The sequence below is a fragment of the Hyperoodon ampullatus genome, assembly GCF_949752795.1.
Source record: "Hyperoodon ampullatus genome assembly, chromosome: X".
Taxonomy (NCBI): domain Eukaryota; kingdom Metazoa; phylum Chordata; class Mammalia; order Artiodactyla; family Ziphiidae; genus Hyperoodon; species Hyperoodon ampullatus.
Window position 1 is genome coordinate 32,170,883 of NC_136913.1, and position 16,372 is coordinate 32,187,254.

General features: G+C 39.0%; 1 protein-coding gene across 1 annotated transcript; it reads left to right on the top strand.

Moving 5' to 3' along the window:
- Positions 1–4,862: 4,862 nt before the first annotated feature.
- Positions 4,863–12,250, top strand: LOC307069160 (E3 ubiquitin-protein ligase RLIM-like; the record flags this gene model as incomplete). The annotated part of the gene is given in 3 exon segments (XM_079727322.1): positions 4,863–5,106; positions 10,611–10,729; positions 10,733–12,250. Coding segments are annotated over 3 exon segments (1,881 nt in total).
- Positions 12,251–16,372: the final 4,122 nt, after the last annotated feature.

A 16,372-nucleotide genomic window follows, 5' to 3' on the forward strand; every position in this document is an offset into this window, starting at 1 on the left:
TTATAGAATGGACAAAAGCAAGTAAGTTTTACATGGCAATTTTATTATAAATTACTATTTTCTTCCAGTTTTATGGAGATATAATTGACATTTAGCACTGTCTAAGTTTAAGGCATACAGTAAGTCCCCTACACACGAACCTTCAAGTTGTGAAAGGTCAAATATGTGAACGTGTGGTCACATGTCCAATCACATAAGTTAGTTCACGTGTCTGGTGTACATTGTCATGTGTGTGCATCCTCTACAAGTGGTTGTACTTTTGTGTACTTTACAGTACTGTATAGAATACAGTAGTACAGTATCTTTATTTCAAGCCCAGGATGTCCAGAAGCAAGCATAAAAGCAGCGATGATGTAGCTGGTACTGCTAAGAAGCAGTGATAACGATGGAAACAAAACTGAAAATAATTGAGAGAGTGGAGCGAGGCGAGAAGATGGAATTGGCAGCCCAGAGAAAGGATGAAGAGAGACAAGAGGAGGAAGAAATAACTGAGGAACCGAAGAGATTCACCCTGCGGGAAATGGCAAGGGGATTTTCTTTATTTGAGGAGGCACTGTTAGTTTTTGAGGCATAGGATCCAAACAAAGAACAGTACACAAAGGTTGCAGCAGCCATTCAGAATGCAATCCAGGGCTACCATGTCATCTATGACGAGAAAAGAGGCTAGATAGAACTGAATCCAGCAAGGAACCAGAACCTATGCCATCAGCGTCAGGCATGAGTGAAACTGCAGCTTGCCCTCCATCTCCTGTTGCTGACGATCCCTCAGCTCCACCATCTCCCACCTCCTCTCCCTCCTCCAGTCAGTAACTCTTCTTGCCTGTTCACTCGATGCCAGCCCCTGGATGCCAGCTGTTGTACTGTATTACTGTACTTTTCAAGGTACTGTACTGTAAGATTAAAAATGTTTTATTTTTTTGTTTGTTTTTTATGTATTATTTGTGTGAAAACTATTATAAACCTATTGCAGTACAGTACTAGATAGCCGATTGTGTTAATTGGGTACCTAGGCTAACGTTGGACTTACGAACAAATTGGACTTATGAACGCACTCTCGGAATGGAATTCGTTCCTTTGTAGGGGACTTACTGTACAGCATAATGATTTGACTTATGTTGGGCAATAAGAAATTTTCCTTTACCTTTCTAGATTCTTCTGGCTGGTCTAAGAATTAAATTAACATGAGACAGATTAACAGGAGAAAATCAAACAAAGTTTAATAACATGTACATATGGGAGAGACCCAGGAAAACTGAATGACCAATATGGCTGAAACCCTCACCTTAAATATGATCTTCAGTTAAAACCAAAAGAGGATGTTGTGGGTAGTGTTTGAGACTTCAAATGGGAGCAAGGTGATTTATATGAAGATGGAAAAGCAAATGTTCGGTAGATGGGTCGTGTAGAGAGACAATGGACACAGAGTGGACTCTGATCTCTAGGCCCTGCTGAGTTTCTCCTACCACTACTAGCCCATATTCTTTGTAGATATCTCTGGTGATAGCTCTATTGGGGAATAATTGGCCCTCTATCTAAATTTTTTTACGCAGTTAGGAGCAAGGTCAAAGTTTCTTCCTGAGACTTTTGGGCCTAGATTTTTTTTCAGCTTGAAATAATCTGCATACCAAAGAAACATTCTGTGGTGGAAAGTTTTGTTCCCCTACACTTATATACATCATGAAATGATTACCACAATAAGTTTAGCAAACATCCATGACCTCATATAGATACAAAATAAAATAAAAAGAAAAAAATATTTTTTCCTTGTAATGAGAACTCTTAGGATTTACTCTTAACAACTTTCATATGCAACATACAGCAGTCTTAATTATATTAATCATGTTATACATTACATCCCTATACTTATTTATCTTGTAACTAGAAGTTTGTACCTTTTGACCACCTTCATCCAACCTCCCCACCCACCTCTGGTAACAACAAATCTGATCTCTTTTTCTATTAGTTTGTTTGTTTGTCTTTTGAAGTATACTTGGCCTACAACACTATGTTAGTCACTGGTGCACAACACAGTGATTAGATATTTCTGTACATTATAAAATGATCACAAGTCTAGTTACCATCTGTCAGCATACAAAGATATGACATTACTATTGACTATATTCTCCACAGTGTACATTTCATTCCCTTGACTCCTTTATTTTGTAATTGGAGGTTTGTACCACTTAACCTCCCACACATGTTTCACTCATTCCCTGACCCCCTCCCCTGTATCAAATTACTTTTTGACATCTGATTACATCACCAATCATATGGCTCTCCTGTTACAACTATTAGGAGCCTTCCAATGATAAGTGGCAGGAATCTTTCAAAAGTTTACATTTTAAAAATGAAATACATTGTTTTACAGATCTAAAAATCTTAAGGCACATCTAGCTTCAGGTATTTCTCAAATTTTTTGTCAGGTATCTTGCTCTTTCTCCATTATTGTTTTCCTCTGTCTCTTTATGTCAAAGCATCTTCAGGTTTATATCCTACCAGCTTAGCAACCGCAGTGGAAAATGATTTCTCATTTTCAGTAGTTCTAGCTAACATCTCAGATTTAACTCTTAAATGTACTTTTGGTCACATGCCCATGCTTAAACCAATTACCATAACCAATTTGAGATATACTGATTGGACATGGCTGCATCATGTGTCCTCTCCTCTAGCCATGGCAGTGAATTCAGCTAAACCTAAACCAAGTGGACTAAGATTGTAGAATGGGTTTTTCCCCCATGAAAATCAGGATGCTATTAGCATAAGATGTTAAGGGGACACTAAGCAGACAAAAATAAAATCTACTGCTTGTTCTCAAAAAAATATCAAAACATCTTTTTTTTTTTTTTTTTTTTTTTTTTTTTTTTTTTGCTGTATGTGGGCCTCGCGCTGTTGTGGCCTCTCCCGTTGCGGAGCGCAGGCTCAACGGCCATGGCTCCCGGCCGCTCCGCGGCATGTGGGATCTTCCCGGACCGGGGCACGAACCCGTGTCCCCTGCATCGGCAGGCAGGCTCTCAACCACTGCGCCACCAGGGAAGCCCTCAAAACATCTTAATCAGTGTCCTATTTCTTACATGAAAAAAATCAAAACTCAACTTATAGTTTGTGTCAATTATTCTTTCTGAGATTAACTCCACATTTCCACCCAACTCCAAAATTGTGGCCACAGTTGCCCAAACAAGCCAAGGTCTTTCAAGTCTACTTCTTCCATCTGACATAGTCTTTCTCTAGCAACACATAACTGCCACTTTCCATCTGTAGAAAGTATAATTATATTTAAAGATTCAGATTTAAATATAATACCTCTGTGAAACATTTCCCAACTCCCATTAAATAATTGCTACACAGTTCTCTGTACTTACACAATACTGCATACATAAATCTATTATAGAACATACTGTATTTTGATAGTTTCTATGTGGTGTTTCCCTCACCTGGTGTGTGAATTACTTGGGAGTACAAACTGCTTCAACAACTGACATATCTCTAGCTGCTAAGGCAATAACTGACCCAGTTTATGTTGGATGGATTAATTATTAAATAAGTCAAATTGAATAAAGTCTCAAATTCAGCAGCCAAATCTTGTCTTTACATGAATAAGTTGAACGAAGAGCTCCTAAACAAGTGTTAAGTGGGGCTGGTAATATTAATGAGTCCAGAAGCTCTTAGAGGTCTCCTTCAGATAGCATTGCAAATGAGCATTATTTTATTTTCACCAAGCCTTTCAGGTGATACATGCAACAAAATCAGCAAAGTCAGTACTCATTGTGGCAGACAAAGTAACTATTATGTATCTGTCTTAAAAGTTCCTGTGATGTTCTGGCTAGTTTTGTTTAAGTAATATTTACGAGAAAGGAGGACAAAAATGAACCTGATGCTTTTGTGGAGAAGGAATTCCCTGGCTGAGCAGAAAAGCCTGCCAAAGTTTTGGTGTTTCTTGTTTGTTTGTTTGAAACAAGATTGAAGGACTGTATAATGCAAGATGAAGCCATTAACAGTTAAAAGGGAGAGGACACACTAAAGAGACTCAGCTAGGGCACTGGTAAATTATCAGAAATTGTGGGCTTTCTTAGTGAGAGTCTATGATTTGAGAAATTCATGAGGAGAAAAGGCGGAGGTCCCTGGGCACCTGAAAATGAGAATTGCTGAATTTAACTAGGCTGACTTTGGCATGGTATTTTGAAGAAGGCAGTCATATGTAATGTAAGGAATAAATAGAGCATATCAGAGCCTGAAAACGCCTCCTGAAAACCTGTGAAAACCTGAGAATAGGCTCATGTGGGTGAAACGAGGTGAAGGACGGTGCTTGGTACACTATAAACCCTCAGTAACATTGGCTGGTTTTGAATGAAATGAAACCTAACCTGAATCCAGTCCCTACTCGGTAACAGCGAGGAAGATAATGGGCGCCTAGGCAACGTCAAGCAAGTTCTAGGATATAGGCGGCTCCCAACCTTTGCGTCACCAGGGGCTACAGAACTGAGTCGGGACGGGAGAAGGGAGGAATCTATGCGGAGGGTCATCCGACTGAATCGGAACCGGACACTCTGGCAGGAAGTAGAAAGCGAAGAAAACTAAACAACCATTGGTGAATTTCAACACTACGTCGTGAATTTCAGATAATTTTCCACTTGTTTATTAAGATGGAAAACTCGGGGCTTCCCTGGTGGCGCAGTGGTTGAGAGTCCGCCTGCCGATGCAGGGGACACAGGTTCGTGCCCCGGTCCGGGAAGATCCCACATGCCGCGAAGCGGCTAGGCCTGAGAGCCGTGGCCGCGGAGCCTGTGCTCCGCAAAGGGAGAGGCCACAGCGGTGAGAAGCCCGCGTACCACAAAAAAAACACAACAACAACAAAAAAAAAAAAGATGGAAAACTCGGATTCCAACGACGAAGGAGATGGAGTTTCGGCCCAATGCATAAGTCAAACGGACCGATTGGTTTGTGAAGAAGATTTCTCCAGGTTCGTAAATAATCTGAGTGAAGAAGATTACAAACTTATGAGAGACAACAATCTTCTAGGCATTCCAGGTGAAAGTACAGAAGAAGAGTTGCTGAGAAGACTTCAGCTAATTAAAGAAAACCCACCACAAGACTCAGATGAAAATACAGGTATATTTTGCTTTTGGAGGGAATAGGATGGGATGAATAAGGTACTTCATAATAGTAAATAGTAACTTCATAATAGTAAATAGTAAATTATACAGAAGTGACATAAATTAATTTGGTAAGTAACTTCTCATAAAAAGAACTGGCACTTACTTGATTTTTGGTGAGAATGTCAAGGTATGTTTGTTTGTTTTCCTGATTCACATTTGGGTTGTTTTAATTGGGAAACAGTGTGAAGTAGCCTATTTGTATTTTTCTTGGTTTTCTAACTCAATTGAAAGTCCCTCCTACTTCCTGAATTATTTTTTCTACATAGACATGTAAAAAAAGCAAACAGAAATATTTTATATTCTAATCAAGTGGTTCTCAACTGGGGACAATTTTGCTCTCTCCAACACCTGGGAACATTTGACAATGGCTAGAGATATTTTTGGTTGTCACAGGGGAGGTATGGGTGTTACTATCATCTAGTGGGCAGAGGCCAGGGATGCTGCCAAATATCCCACAATGCACAGGATAGCTCCCCAAAACAAAGAATTGTCCAGCACCAAAATGACAATAGTGCTAAGGCTGAGAAACCTTGCTCGAACCTCAGGTCTGGTGCCTTCTCTCCCAGTGTGAAGTAGAGGATTTTACTGTCTAATGAAGAGGATACTATAATACTTTGGTTCTTGAATATGGTCTTATATGTACCATGCTAGGTTCAGTCTATTCATTTGATCTGACCTTCAATTTAATGTCAATTAAAAATCTTGGTAACATTAAGAGGTATTTAAAATTCAAACACTTTTAAACCTATAAGACTTGTTTATGTTTGGGCAATAATCTTATATTTTAAAACAGCTTATATATTATCAAAAGCACATAAGTGAAGAGCCTAGAAGTAGTAATGCTGGAGACTAATGAAAATTAGACAATAATGTAAATTGAACTAAAATACTAGCATTGTACCTTAACTGGTGTTTACCTTGTTTAATTGCATTAGTGTTTTGACAGTGGACTGAAAAAAAAGTCTCTTGACATTCCTCCTACAGTGGTACACAGGGCTGTGTATATGATGAAATACTGAAACACAGACTTCCTCCAGATTCCCTTTTTTAAAAATTCTCTAAGTTTATCTAGGATTAGCTCACTCTTTTCAGATGGAATTGAAACTTTTCTACCTTTACTTATAAATCTACACAGTGGACTATTAGAAGAGACAAAGAAGGACACTACATAATCATAAAGGGATCGATCCAAGAAGAAGATATATATAACAATTGTAAATATTTATGCACCCAACATAGGAGCACCTCAATACATAAGGCAAATACTAACAGCCATAAAAGGGGAAATCGACAGTAACACACTCATAGTAGGGGACTTTAACACCCCACTTTCACCAATGGACAGATCATCCAAAATGAAAATAAATAAGGAAACACAAGCTTTAAATGATACATTAAACAAGATGGACTTAATTGATATTCATAGGACATTCCATCCAAAAACAACAGAATACACATTTTTCTCAAGTGCTCATGGAACATTCTCCAGGATAGATCATATCTTGGGTCACAAATCAAGCCTTGGTAAATTTAAGAAAATTGAAATTGTATCAAGTATCTTTTCCAACCACAATGCTATGAGACTAGACATCAATTACAGGAAAAGATCTGTAAAAAATACAAACACATGGAGGCTAAACAATACACTACTCAATAACGAAGTGATCACTGAAGAAATCAGAGGAAATTAAATATACCTAGAAACAAATGACAATGGAGACACGACGACCCAAAACCTATGGGACGCAGCAAAAGCAGTTCTAAGGGGGAAGTTTATAGCAATACAATCCTACCTTAAGATACAGGAAACATCTCGAGCAAACAACCCGACCCTGCACCTAAAGCAATTAGAGAAAGAAGAACAAAAAACCCCCAAAGCTAGCAGAAGGAAAGAAATCATAAAGATCAGATCAGAAATAAATGAAAAAGAAATGAAGGAAACGATAGCAAAGATCAATAAAACTAAAAGCTGGTTCTTTGAGAAGATAAACAAAATAGACAAACCATTAGCCAGACTCATCAAGAAAAAAAGGGAGAAGACTCAAATCAATAGAATTAGAAATGAAAAAGGAGAAGTAACAACTGACACTGCAGAAATACAAAAGATCATGAGAGATTACTACAAGCAACTCTATGCCAATAAAATGGACAACCTGGAAGAAAGGGACAAATTCTTAGAAATGCACAACCTGCCAAGACTGAATCAAGAAGAAATAGAAAATATGAATAGACCAATCACAAGCACTGAAATTGAAAGTGTGACTAAAAATCTTCCAACAGGGCTTCCCTGGTGGCGCAGTGGTTGAGAGCCCGCCTGCTGATGCAGGGGACACGGGTTCGTGTCCCGGTCCGGGAAGATCTCACATGCCACAGAGCGGCTGGGCCTGTGAGCCATGGCCGTTGAGCCTGCGCGTCCAGAGCCTGTGCTCCGCAATGGGAGAGGCCACAACAGCGCGAGGCCCACATACCGCAAAAAAAAAAAAAAAAAAATCTTCCAACAAACAAAAGCCCAGGACCAGATGGCTTCACAGGCGAATTCTATCAAACATTTAGAGAAGAGCTAACACCCATCCTTCTCAAACTCTTCCAAACAATTTCAGAGGAAGGAACACTCCCAAACTCATTCTATGAGGCCACCATCACCTTGATACCAAAACCAGGCAAGGATGTCACAAAGAAAGAAAACTACAGGCCAATATCACTGATGAACATAGATGCAAAAATCCACAACAAAATACTAGCAAACAGAATCCAACAGCACATTAAAAGGATCATACACCATGATCAAGTGGGGTTTATTCCAGGAATGCAAGGATTCTTCAATATACGCAAATCAATCAATGTGATACACCATATTAACAAGTTGAAGGGGAAAAACCATATGATCATCTCAATAGATGCAGAGAAAGTTTTTGACAAAATTCAACACCCATTTATGATAAAAACCCTGCAGAAAGTAGGCATAGAGGGAACTTTCCTCAACATAATAAAGGCCATATATGACAAACCCACAGCCAACATCGTCCTCAATGGTGAAAAACTGAAACCATTTCCACTAAGATCAGGAACAAGACAAGGCTGCCCACTCTCACCACTCTTATTCAACTTAGTTTTGGAAGTTTTAGCCACAGCAATCAGAGAAGAAAAGGAAATAAAAGGAATCCAAATTGGAAAAGAAGAAGTAAAGCCGTCACTGTTTGCAGATGACATGATACTATACATAGAGAATCCTAAAGATGCTACCAGAAAACTACTAGAGCTAATCAATGAATTTGGTAAAGTAGCAGGATACAAAATTAATGCACAGAAATCTCTGGCATTCCTGTACACTAATGATGAAAAATCTGAAAATGAAATCAAGAAAACACTCCCATTTACCATTGCAACAAAAAGAATAAAATATCTAGGAATAAACCTACCTAAGGAGACAAAAGACCTGTATGCAGAAAATTATAAGACACCGATGAAAGAAATTAAAGATGATATAAATAGACGGAGAGATATACCATGCTCCTGGATTGGAAGAATCAATATTGTGAAAATGACTCTACTACCCAAAGCAATCTACAGATTCAATGCAATCCCTATCAAACTACCACTGGCATTTTTCACAGAACTAGAACAAAAAATTTCAAACTTTGTTTGGAAAAACAAAAGACCCCGAATAGCCAAAGCAATCTTGAGAACGAAAAACGGAGCTGGAGGAATCAGGCTCCCTGACTTCAGACTTTACTACAAAGCTACAGTAATCAAGACAGTGTGGTACTGGCACAAAAACAGAAAGATAGATCAGTGGATCAGGATAGAAAGCCCAGAGATAAACCCACGCACATATGGTCAACTTATCTTTGATAAAGGAGGCAGGAATGTACAGTGGAGAAAGGACAGCCTCTTCAATAAGTGGTGCTGGGAAAACTGGACAGGGACATGTAAATGTATGAGATTAGATCATTCCCTAACACCATACACAAAAATAAGCTCAAAATGGATTAAAGACCTAAATGTAAGTCCAGAAACTATCAAACTCTTAGAGGAAAACATAGACAGAACACTCTATGACATAAATCACAGCAAGATCCTTTTGGACCCACCTCCTAGAGAAATGGAAATAAAAACAAAGATAAACAAATGGGACCTAATGAAAATTAAAAGCTTTTGCACAGCAAAGGAAACCATAAACAAGACCAAAAGACAACCCTCAGAATGGGAGAAAATATTTGCAAATGAAGCAACTGACAAAGGATTAATCTCCAAAATTTATAAACAGCTCATGCAGCTCAATAGCAAAAAAACAAACAACCCAATCCAAAAATGGGCAGAAGACTTAAATAGGCATTTCTCCAAAGAAGATATACAGACTGCCAACAAACACATGAAAGAATGCTCAACATCATTAATCATTAGAGAAATGCAAATCAAAACTACAATGAGATATCATCTCACACCAGTCAGAATGGCCATCATCAAGAAATCTAGAAACAATAAATGCTGGAGAGGGTGTGGAGAAAAGGGAACACTCTTGCACTGCTGGTAGGAATGTGAATTGGTACAGCCACTATGGAGAACAGTATGGAGGTTCCTTAAAAAACTAAAAATAGAACTACCATATGACCCAGCAATCCCACTACTAGGCATATACCCTGAGAAAACCATAATTCAAAAAGAGACATGTACCAAAATGTTCATTGCAGCTCTATTCACAATAGCCCGGAGCTGGAAACAACCTAAGTGTCCATCATCGGATGAATGGATAAAGAAGATGTGGCACATATATACAATGGAATATTACTCAGCCATAAAAAGAAACGAAACTGAGCTATATGTAATGAGGTGGATAGACCTAGAGTCTGTCATACAGAGTGAAGTAAGTCAGAAAGAGAAAGACAAATACCGTATGCTAACACATATATATGGAATTTAAAAAAAAAAAAATGTCATGAAGAACCTAGGGGTAAAACGGGAATAAAGACACAGACCTACTTGAGAATGGACTTGAGGATATGGGGAGGGGGAAGTGTAAGCTGTGACAAAGCGAAAGAGAGGCATGGACATGTATACACTACCAAACGTGAGGTAGATAGATAGTGGGAAGCAGCTGCAGAGCACGGGGAGATCAGCTCGGTGCTTTGTGACCGCCTGGAGGGGTGGGATGGGGAGGGTGGGAGGGACGGAGATGCATGAGGAAGGGACGTGGGAACAGATGTATATGTATGACTGATTCACTTTGTTATAAAGCAGAAACTAATAAAAAAATAAATAAATAAAATAAATAAATAAATCTACACAGTGTAGTTTATAAAATATTAACTCTATAAATGTGAAATCAGTTTAAAACATCTGAGTATTTAAGTTCTCATTTTTTGTTTGTTTTTGAAACAAAGTTTCAGAGTGCTATTTTATGATGGTTCTAATTTTGGTAGTTCTTTTATGCACCCTTTCCATTTTTTTTGTTAACAGATAGAGGAGACTCTTCAGATGATGTGTCTAGTGGTGACTCTAAAACAGACTGGCTTAACTGTTCTGGACAAACTGAAAATATGACAAGTGGACAAAGAGAAAACCAATCTTGGAGAGAATAGAGCCAAATTAATCCTAAAAGTGATCAGTTCATATTCAGTTTAGAAATAAATGTTAACCTTGATAATGGGAGTCCAAATCCAGAGAATGAATATGTAGCATCTGCAAGACTTCCCAGAAGAGAAAATATGGAAGACAGCCAGAGGCAAGTGGAAAATCCACAATCTGAATCAATATTTACAAGACCATCTATGTCTGAACAAGATACAACTGAAACATTAATGGAATTCCCACCTACCAGAAGTCAGAGAAGAGCAAGAAGTAGGAGCCCAGAGTATCGGAGAACCAGAGCAAGAATTGAAAGTTGGTCGCCTCCACATTCACTTAGGGAAATTGTACAAAGACTTAATCATAGTATACCATCTCAGAATTTTGAGTGGCCTCTGCTAAGTGAGAATGCGAGATATTCTAGAACTGAGCACCAAGAAATATTGAGACAGCAAATGACTGGATTTGACTTGCAAAATAGTGGTCTTATTGAAACTTCTAAAACAAGGAATGCCGTTCATGGAGAAAATTCTCCAGATACAACCAGCAGTGGTGAATCTTGGGGAATGAGGGAAATATATCCAACCATACCCTTCAATCTTGAAGTAGGACAAGTTCATTCTGGAGCATATTCTCAGAGAGACAGCAGAGCTAGTAGAACTCAGTTAACATCTGAGACACCAAACAACACTGTCACTTCTGAAAGTGAACGAGGACTGAAGCATATGTATTCACATTCTGAGCAGGCAGATGTGAGAGCTTATGTCAATACCATTAGAAATCCCGTTTGTAGAATTTTAAATACTAGCTTAAATGATACAACATCTGTTCCAATTCAGAGCACGTTAAGGCAGACAATGACAGAATTTAGTAACTCAAGTAACCTTATGGACAGTGACAGTAATTTAGAGCATAGTGTCTCACCTCCAAGTCAAAACATGGAATGGCCAGAGTCACCTAATGGTAGTAGTAGTGGTATATTTGGTTCTGATTCAAATCCTAGCTATGATACCCATTCAAGTTCCACACTGATTTGTCATTCAAGCCCCAACTGTATGTCTAGTTCTAGTTCTAGTCCTATTTCCAGTTCCAGCTCAAGTGATGAAAATTCAGGAATTAGCTCACTGATGTTTGAAGGCAGTGAAGAAACAAACTTATCATCAGACTTATCATCAGAGACCAGCCAAGGGGGTAGACAAATTATCCTAGTAATATCTGATGAAAGTGACTCTGGGTCCTCCCATAATCTGCAACAGTTTTTCCTCTTAAATGAAGATGATCTATACCAAACTACAGGGCTCACCAAAGCACAGATTGACAACTTGGCTGTAAGATCTTTTAGTGAAAATGATGCACTAAAAGCCTGTAGCATTTGCCTTACAGAGTACACAGAAAACAGCAAGCTTCGCATACTACCTTGCTCCCATGAATATCACATTCACTGCATTGATCGCTGGCTGTCTGAGAACTCTACCTGTCCGATTTGTCGTGGGCAAGTAGTGGATTCCAATGAGAGTGAAAATCCTAATTGAGATCTGAATTCTCAGCTATATAAAGTGTTATAGGGCTTCCCTGGTGGCGCAGTGGTTGAGAGTCCGCCTGCCGACGCAGGGGACACGGGTTCGTGCCCTGCTCCGGGAAGATCCCACATGCTGCGGAGTGGCTGGGTCCGTGAGCCATATGTAACAATCTGAACTGAATCACTAGTTCCTGAAGGAATTATTGGGCTTTCCCCAATTTCTGTTCCATAATAAAAGGAAATATTAAAAAGTCAAACAATATTGTTCAATCTGACAATAAAAATTAATTTCACACCATAGCAGTTCACTGAATTTCAATAAAAACTTAGCATGTGCACTGGGTTGGGATGTTCCTGATTCCATGGGAGAAATGTCTTAATATGATATAATGAATCTAGATAGGTCCTAGTAATATTATCTAGTCATGTAAATCCCAGACATCTCTTAGCCCTGTTCAATCCTGGTTGTGCATGCAAAGAAACAGAAACCCAACCAAATATCAATAATTAAGAAGCAATTTAAGACTACATTAGAGTCATTCACATAAAGAAGTCATGTTACATTCACAGAATGCCATAAAAAGCTTTGAAACCCTTCTCTTCCTATCTCTCTCCACAGCAGTTTATCCCACCTCCCTAACACTACCTTAAAGTTTCTCCTGTTCCCCACTACCAATGTATCAGTCAGTTCTAGCTAAAAACTGATGGCACACTTTAAAAGAGTGATGGAATAGCATTTAATGAAGAGACTAAAGTGTGTAAAGAATGAAGGGAAACCAAGAGATGATGAAGTACCCTGAGGCTAGCAACTGTGAGAAGCCAGTATTATAACCACTAGGTTTGAACGGGCATAGAGAGATAGCAGTTCCTGCAACCCAGAATGTCTTAGAGTTGTAGTAGAAGCCCACCCAACAAGAGATGTAACCTTAGAAAATGGCATCCACTGCCAACCTAAAGTTTGGAAAGGGGCAGATCATGGAAATAAATACCCTTGCCTTCTTTTCTCCTGACTTCTAATCTCTTGTCAGTAGTTCATATTAACCAAACCCAACCTGAAGACACAGAGAGACTGGTCGATGAAGCTGATAAAGGTCAGCCTCCTGAAATCACGGAGCAGGGTTAAGAAGGATGGCGAGTAGATCCGGTAAGCAAATCAGAGACCATCTACCACAACCAGTATTCCCAACTCTCTTCAAACCCAGTCTGTGTATGCTTTCTTGCCTCTTCCGCTTCCACTTGTTCTCTGTTCCACTCTATGACTCAGCTCTTTAACAACCCTCTCTATTTTCCTTTCATTAACTCAGACCTTGTATTTTTAAAAGTGATAAGACGACAACACCTTAGAACTTAATTACCTTTCTCTTAAACATGTTACACTTTGATTTGCTGTGATTGTAAACAACTAAGGAAAAAGGGCAGTTATAGGTATGTCTTTAATTTTTGCTTCTTAAATATATTCAAGCTTCAATTTCTTTCTATATATGTTTAGTTCATATAATTAATTTTTAAAACGTATTCTGATTTCTTATAAAGGGTTTTATGGTTTATATATGACTCTTAATCCTTGTGTGAATGACCCAAAGTACCCAATTGCTGCTTGGAGCCTCACAAGCTGCAATATGAAAGCCTTAAAGGTAAAACTTGGCTTCAAAAAACATGTCTACATAGTTCAATTCTAATTGTCCCCAGTAAAACCATCACCCAAAACCCTGAGTATTTGAAATCAAAATTTAGGTCATGCTTCCTTCCAAACTAAACATAGTGAAGGATTTTTCTCCTAATTCAGCCTGAAAACTATTTTTTGGGGGGTGTATTGGCCAGTCCAGAAAATTTTGCTTAAAATTTTCAATCCTGGTATAGGTGAGAGTACATTGTATTTAACCTAAAGCAATAATCAGAAATTTTGTGCAATGTGCAACCTATACAAATGTAGGCAGTGTTAAGTATAAACCTTCTCTAAAAAGTTAAAGTCAGAAATATCACTGACCTTTATTTTCTATGTGAATTGCTGGCAGCCACAGTATTTGCACATAACTACAAAATATAAATGGGGAGTGGTGGTGAAGTTTTTTAAAACATCTTTGAGGTAGCATATTTTTCACACAGAAGATATCTGCATGGCCAGAAATGAAAGCTTGGATCAAACCTCTGAAATTTACATTAACTTCTGAAAGTTGTTTGAATATTCTGATTTTTATGAAGTATTTTTGATATCAGATATACTTCATTTAAAGTGAGTAGAATAATTACAACAGTACTTGGCTTTCATACTATCCTAACAGATTAAAACCTTCCAAAGGATGATAATTGCTTAATTAATGCTTCAGTACATTCACATGCACCTTCTGTGGTCAACAGAATTCTAAGATGATGCCCAATGATCCTTGTAGTAGCCCCTCCTCTTGAGTATGAGACCTGTGAATGCGATGGAATATCATTCCCATTATTAGATTATGATATATAGTACAGTTGATTGGGAGATTATCCAAAGTGAGCCTGACCTAATCAGGTGAGCACTTAAAAGGCACAGAGAGGACTTCTAATCCAGATAAGATGGTTTATACTTCCCTCTCCCTGCTCCCCCTTTATACACACAACTATATATCCTGGAAATAATATGAGACAACCAAAGGAGATCTCTGAAAGGTCTAAAGAAGGTGAATTGCCTAGGGACCCTCAGAATGGATGAACAACTTCATGGCAGGGTATCTTATGACCCTCTACCAACAAAAAAATGTGATCCAGGCCCAGCATTTCCTAACTCCCAACTTAGTAACAGGAAGTGGCTCCAAGAGTCTCTTCCTCCATCACATCAAATGGGAATCCCCCAAACACCAGGTGAGCCCTGCAGAACCTGCAAGGAGGAGCAATTGGAAGCCCTGATGACAATAACTAACCAGGGAAAGTGCTTTCCTTCCCCACTGGGCCTGAGACCCCCCTTCACCACCCAGACACATCAGTGGCTAAGGGTACCAGCAAAAGTGATCCTACCAGAAAAAGCTCCCACCTGGAAAATGCTCTCCTCAGATGGGCCTGAGACTCCTCTCCCCTCCCCAGAAACATCAGGCAACTTGCTGGTACCAGCAACGGAGATCCCTCCACAGAAAGCTCTCAACCTGGTAAGCACCCTCCACTCCTTACAGTCCAGGGAGACCCTGTCACAAGTGCCTGGCCCAGGAAGGACTCTTCATCAAGTGTTCCAGAGATTCCCTTCCCTCACCAGAAGCACCAAGTGCCGTATCCTGGGGAAGTTACTTCAGACCCCATAAGCAGCATGAGAAGGGACCAGAGGTAACCCCACCTGCACAAGAGAAACAGACCAAAAGAGTACCACAAAGGTTCTGAAAATTAGGTTATCATGGAACCACAGTCCATAAAAGTACAGGAAATGTGTGCCAAACCTATAAAGAGTGAATACCTGCTAAAAATTAAAAAAAATAAAATAAAAAACACTTTAAATAGGGGCCAAAGTATCCAAAATGTCCAAAAGACAATAAAATATCACTACTTACACCAAGAACCAGATACATGACAGCTTGAATAAGATGTGACAGATGATGCCAACCCAAGATGAATTAGATGTTAGAATTATCTGACAAGGGTTTTAAAATGCTGATTTCAGACCTTTAAGACCTTGAACACAGAACCTAGTCACTCCATGCCAGTATCCCAACCTACAGAACTGTGAGCTAATAAAGGGATGCTGTTTTAAGCCATTACATTTGTACTAATTTCTTATGCAGCAACAGAAAACTAATACAACTTCTCATCTGGGATCCATCCTGTTCCTAGAAAATGATTATAATGAGTCCTAGACAAGTAAATGGCTTAATGTCTTGGTTCTAGGCCCACTATGACATTATATTCTACCATTTTTCCCAAGAATGGAATCCCTAATTCCTGCTACTGAAGCTCCTAGAAGACAGTATCCTTCCTGTTTGAACAACCACCAATATCTTATCGCTCTAACTTTACTTCACATCACCCTATCTCATTCTACCAGGGTATGCTGCTTATATCATAAACCCAGTTTAACACTCTGACTTTGAAACTATATAGCCACTTATTTTTGTCTCAAAGCGATTGCTGAGTATTATATTGCTCTTCCAAATCACATTCCTCTCTATCTGCCCGG